This window comes from Lissotriton helveticus, chromosome 12 (genome assembly GCF_964261635.1).
Source record: "Lissotriton helveticus chromosome 12, aLisHel1.1, whole genome shotgun sequence".
NCBI classification, from domain to species: Eukaryota; Metazoa; Chordata; class Amphibia; order Caudata; family Salamandridae; genus Lissotriton; species Lissotriton helveticus.
Window position 1 is genome coordinate 11,880,993 of NC_136073.1, and position 6,000 is coordinate 11,886,992.

The following is a 6,000-nucleotide window of genomic DNA, read 5'->3' on the forward strand; positions in this document are numbered from 1 at the left end:
AAGCACACATCACACCGCTGCTCTCTTATAAAGTCCAGTGCTCTGATTGTGCAGATACGGTTATTTGGGTTACAGTTTTGGGTAACGTGTACTACTGTTCCTGGGGCAGGTTGCTTGCGAGGGCTGTGCCCAGGAGTAGATTTCCACGACATCCTGCCTTTGTTGTACTGCGACACTGATAAAGTCAAAGCACCTATATCGAGAGGAAGGGTGGGCTCTGCCCCAGCATGCAAAAGAAATACCGGAGGATGGGGGGGCTCAATGTGAAGAGGCGTGTAAGACAAAGGGGTAGCACCTGCGTCACCACGAAGAGACGATGTTGCAGTAAAGCATGTCCTGCGTGCAATAGTTGAAGAAAATAGTACTCACCGACTACATATTGGAGACCCTGTAACAAGTAAAATGTGCAGGACATTGTGGAGAAGTGTGGTTCAATGGTTAGAGCAGACAGACCTTGATGCAGAGCTTTGGCCAGGGACCAGGGTTCGATTCCCGCCTCGGCGGGTCTCCAGCTCATTAATTCCCCTGACTGGATATTCTCGCCTCAGTGCCTGATCTGATCATGGGTCCCACGCTGCAACTCTGGGCAATAGCTTGCTTAGTCTCCACAACAGCCCCAAAAGCGCTGGGATGCCTGGCTGCACCTGGGGGGTGCCCAGGAGTGGACATTTCCCAGGAAAGCCAGGAAGGGTTCCTAAGCGGTATACGGACAGCGCCGGGACACCTTTGGTGGAGGTAGCTGTGCGCTTTACAAATTCCGACATTTACATATGGGAGGTTACAAATACAGAGCAGGCGACACCAAGGAGGGGCTACTAAGCCTTTTCACAAATAAAAAGCAATTTAGAAAGGACCGTTACAGGAGCCAATTGAAAAGATGGGCGGAGCTTCAATTCCCTACCCAAACAACATGCCTCGCAGAGCATGCTCTGCCCAGCCCTCAGAACAAAGGTCTGCAGTAAAGGTGCAAGATGGAATAAAGCTGCATTACAGGACAAATACCATCTCCTGTCTCAATTTGCTTGTGTGATAAACGTACATGAACATTAAAAAAGGCATGAAATGGTGCAGAACATATATTGCAATAAGTTATTAATTGTGTGCAACTCCGAGCCAACGTGGCCCAGTGGAATGAACCGGAATAGAGTCAGGAATATAGAACTTCCCGCTGACACCCATCTTCCAAATGGACGTCAGAGCATGGGGTCACCAGAGAAAAGTATCATGAGATACACGGAGCAGGTGCCACAAGGTGACGGAAGGTCAAGGAGATGACCTTACATGGCTTGTGAGCAAGGACTGCCAAAGCGCACAGCTGATCAAGCATAAAGGTTACAATCCATTCCAGTCTCAATCAGAAGTGGAAGAAGCAATCTTAAAAAGCAAACTAGCAAAACAAGCACTAGCAAAGTAAAAAGGTCTCGTCTGTGCGACATTATAGACTGTCATGATTTTTAACACATGTTGCAACAGCAACACAAGGGGCAGGCAGAGGAAGCAGCAACAACATGACAGGCGGTATAGGGAAAATAAAATAAGCGCTGAATGGGGAAGAGGGAGTACCAGATGCAGGCAGAGAAGTGGTGTGGGGGAGATTAGAGAAGAAATACCACCTCAATCTTTGGGAGCAGCGGACGGGCACTAATTAAGTAATCAATCTGTGATTGGTCCATGCTCCACAGAAAGTAAAAGAAATGACCCTTGGCCTGCTCAGGCCAATTAGTGGTCTACAAACAAGAGTAACATTGAAGCCAAGAAATGGTAAACAATAGGCAGGCTCCAAGCCCTTTAATGTAACATAACCGCTTAACTGCAGTGGCAATTTCACCGCGATGCTGCAGTTTAGCGGCATGGGCAGGCCGTGTCAGCCAACGGACGTGCGGAGCACTACAGAGGTAGTGCTCGCGATGGCTGTTGTCTGACAAACGCACGGAAGGGGTTTATTTAACAGGTGTATTTGTAAAGCACACGATTACCCGAAGGTGTCCTGGCACTGAATTACAGATGTTTATTGTTACCCAACCCACCCCGTTACTCATTTTATTGACCTCAAATGGATGAAAGGCTGAGTGGACCCTCCGCAATTTGAACCTGTGACCATGAGGTCAAACACAGGCCCCTGCAGTGGCTGCTTTAGTCCACTGAGCCACCAGACCCAGCTAAACAATAGTGCCTCACAAGTGGGAGCGCATGCACTGTCGCAGGCTCGACCTAATGAAACCAAGAACAAGAGAAGCAATGCGCCGTAGCCTCAGTCACAAGTCTAAAAAAACATATTGCAAAGCATCAATTCGAACTATCTTGACTGCATGCAATTAAACTGAAATTCACCCATGCTACTAGTTTGCAATAAAGTCTACTACACCTCATACTCAAACTGCTGTGAAGACTACCTGGACACGTAAAGGCTTCAAATACTAGCCCAATATAAGTTGGGTCTCAATTCCCGCGAGCACAAAAGTGAAAAATGCAATGCTGGCAAAGTTGTAAGAGTATGTGCGTAAAAATGTACTGTTGCAACATATGCCCAGTGCAAGTAATGTGGTCAACAGCCGACCATGTAATGTGGTGTAACCACACCTCAATCACCACCTCACTGGTGGGGCATCCCTTAAGAGGAAGCACCGTCACGCAACTATTTCACAATGAGCTGTTGGAAATCAACAGAAATGAGAAATACAACTTTCCAGGAAGTGAGATCAACACACGAGTTTGCATATCCATGTGTTGGTCCCTGCCCTGGAAAATAGTATTTGACTGCCTTTTTGATTGGATGACTTATCCTTCAATGGCTTACACCATACATTCTTTTGATTACTATATGGAAAAGGGAACATGCTTTCTTGCTGTCATCCCCATGCACTCCTTCGTCCCTAACATTCCTGCACTTAACTCTTGTTCTGCTCCAGATTCGACACATCTGTAAAAGTACCACTACAAGTACACTTTAACAGGTGTGACTGAAGAGCGGACTATACAAAATTTGTTTCATCTCCTGCGCTCCACAAGTGGCATAAAATTCAAGGCATTGGCATACAAATGATGCATTTATGATGCAGTAGAAAGGTGGGTTGCTATAATTTCACCCGACCATTGAGGCAGAAGTTGAATCTAGCATAGCTGGGGGGAAAAGGTATTGTCTAGTGAACGCCAAAAAAATCTGCTCCCGGGGCTGCTCCTGAGTATTAAAGGTCTAAAACATTTGTTCCAAGTTAAATTTAGTGTAAAAAGCTTAAGCACTTACCAGCATGTTTGCCTTCCTGTGCCCCAGAGACCTGTAATGTTCTTACAGCTATGTGCAACCAGTCCTTTGTTTTAAGCTGGGTCACAAGCAAATCTTGAAATTATGTTCAGAGTCTTCCTGCCGTAAAAGTAGGGCACGAGTCAGGGGTACACGGGTGTACGGCATCCCCCCAATTTTTTCACAGGGTGGACGTCATCCACCCTGCCAAGAAGTTGGGCCCCACTGAAAAATATGCTGAATTCGTCCTGGTGTAATTTCCAAACACCGGGACAGTTTCAGCAGCGCCTGCACGTTGGCTGCTTTGGATCACAACAAAGTGCAGGCGGGGACGGGGCTTTCTTATTTCTGACTCTGAAGGCCGAATCTCAGGGGTCATCAGGCCTCCTTTTGTTGGAGTCTCCTGTCTGGCAGCAGTCCGGAGCCTCACACCTGATGCAAAAGCAGCAGAGGGGAAGCAAAGGCTCACACCTTGTTAGCACTCACACATACTTTAAAGAGGCAGCTTTTCACTTTGTTCAGGTTCTGTTTAGTGTTTAGGAGATATATACTCACTGTAAGAACGTCAGATGTGTTGATCTTTACCAGTATTTGCACAAAATAGCATTTACAAGAGCTTACTACCCCTGACGAAGCATTTTAATCATTTAAATATCACTTTTTTTTAAAGCACTATAGCTAGAGGCAGCTTTCCGCTGAAAAAAAATGTGTAACTTACAAAAGTGTGAATCTTCTGCCTAAATCAGCAGAGTTTGCAAGTATACTTGAAATGTGCTCAAATGTAGTCACAATACACCTGCTAAACATGTGTATGTGAGGGCTTAAGATCTGATGTCACTTCTTGCGATGCCAATTCCTGTGATGTCACGTGTCGCGATGTCACGTGCTGAAAAACCACTTGCATACTGATTAACTAGGTTAGCCCCCCTCACTTCATTTATTTTAGGACTTGTGCCCTGCTTAAAAGTATTTGAAGAAAATCCAGTAGGTGCAGACAGCTACGCACTCCTACTAGGCCGCTCACTTTCTGTACATCGCCGAAATGACACTCAAACGGAAAGGTTCCTGGGGGAAGGGGGGTGTTAAAATAATCTTCAATTTCCAGTATTAAATTGCACAGTCTAGTAAAATAATCTTCCTGGTGGAGTGGTCAGGATGGTCCGCTACAAGTGCCCTTTGACCCATGAGTTGCAAACTCGGATGTCACAATTACCTAAAATCTTACTGGAGCCTCCTGACCTTTAATCCTGTTCTTGACCACCACATGGAGTCAGAACCCTGGTTACACATTACACTCATTAAACCAGCAGAAAGCTGATCCCCAGGGACAGGAGGAGGGAGGAAATCAAGGAGAACAAACAGCAAAGTACAAAATGTTCTAAACTTTGTATCAGCACATGGGTCAACTTTTAAAGAACAGGGACTGAAGCCCCGATAGTCCCAATAAGTGACTTCTTTGGATCACGGGGTCTGGGCGCCTGATCTGCCGAGAGGCCTGGGGCAAGGCATGTGAGTACACCCCCGCTAAGAATGCTTGCTTGGTAAAATAGAGTCTGTGTGTAAATAATAAAGCACCAACAGGAGACAAAACTCGCCAGAGCAGTCTCTTGCACCACTGCCCATGAGGGGAGATCCCTGCAGCTTGTGCCCAGGCGCATCTCATCATCATCATCAGGTGTCATGACTCAGTACAGCCGCACACCTGGCGCAGGTGACTCTGCAGCCAACACCCATCACAACATAACATGTAAAGCGCACGTTCACCCCAACGGGGCATCTTGGCTCTGAAATAACAGATGTATATCGTTACCCAACTCCATGGTACTCGTTTTATCGACCTTAGAAGGATGAGAAGCTGAGTGGACCCGCCGGGATTTGAAACTGTGACCATGAGGTCGAACCCAGGCCCCTGCATTAGTCGGCTGTGCTGCAGACACCAGCTGCCCCTGCAGGGACCGGTCCACGAACAGCCAATGTGTGGTCACCACCCTGCGGGTCACGCGGGGGTCACGGTGCCCACCCCAGGACTTTTTTTATTTTAAGTAATTTATTAATAAATTAAAACCATAAACAAGAATCACAGTTTATAGATACATACAAAATGGACACCTGGTGCTGTATTAAATATATGGCAGATCTCCATTTCATCCATTTTGTATGCATCGTTATACTGTGTGATTTTGTTTATTGTTTTAATTGACTAATAAATTAGTCACCACCCAGGACTTGCGGCACAGATTGAAAGACTGATTATTACCACCAGAGGAGGCCGCGGGGGCACAGAGAGAGGGGCACCCCACATTACCAGCCCCCTGGACCCCCAGAGCAGAGGCTCGAGCGCCACCCCCCTCCCTCCTCGCACCCACCGGAGAGGTCGGCGCGGACCCCGCCGCCGAGCAGCAGCAGGAGGCAGGCGGTGAGCGGCGGCAGCGGTGACCCCATGGCGGCGGCGCTCGGTCCGTCGGTTGGTCTCTCTCGTCTCGCGTCCGTCTGTCTGTTTTTGCCGGCGCGCGCCCCCGCTCCGCCTTCTATACGCGCAGTAGAAACAGAAGAAGGACCAGGGCGCCCCTCCCTACGCACCGAGCGAGCGCGCGCCCGCACCGCCGTGGAAAGAGAGGAGGGACAAGGACCCGGGTCTCATAATCAGCTGAGCACGACCCGACCGCGGGCAGACCCCAGGGCCAGGGAAATAGAAGAAGGACAAGCGCCGCGGGCCCCGATGGAGCTGCGCGCGCCTGCCACTGAAACCGAGGACGGAC

The 6,000-nt window shown here is 48.3% G+C and overlaps 1 protein-coding gene across 1 annotated transcript in view; it reads right to left on the reverse strand.

Annotated features, from left to right (window-relative positions):
* BSG (basigin (Ok blood group)) overlaps positions 1 to 5,683 on the reverse strand; it is a 29,292-nt gene extending 23,609 nt beyond the window's left edge. Inside the window, exon 1 of the mRNA XM_078670551.1 lies at positions 5,608 to 5,683. Coding sequence (XP_078526677.1) covers positions 5,608 to 5,683 — 76 coding nt within the window. The remainder of the gene's footprint in view (positions 1 to 5,607) is intronic.
* Positions 5,684 to 6,000: the final 317 nt, after the last annotated feature.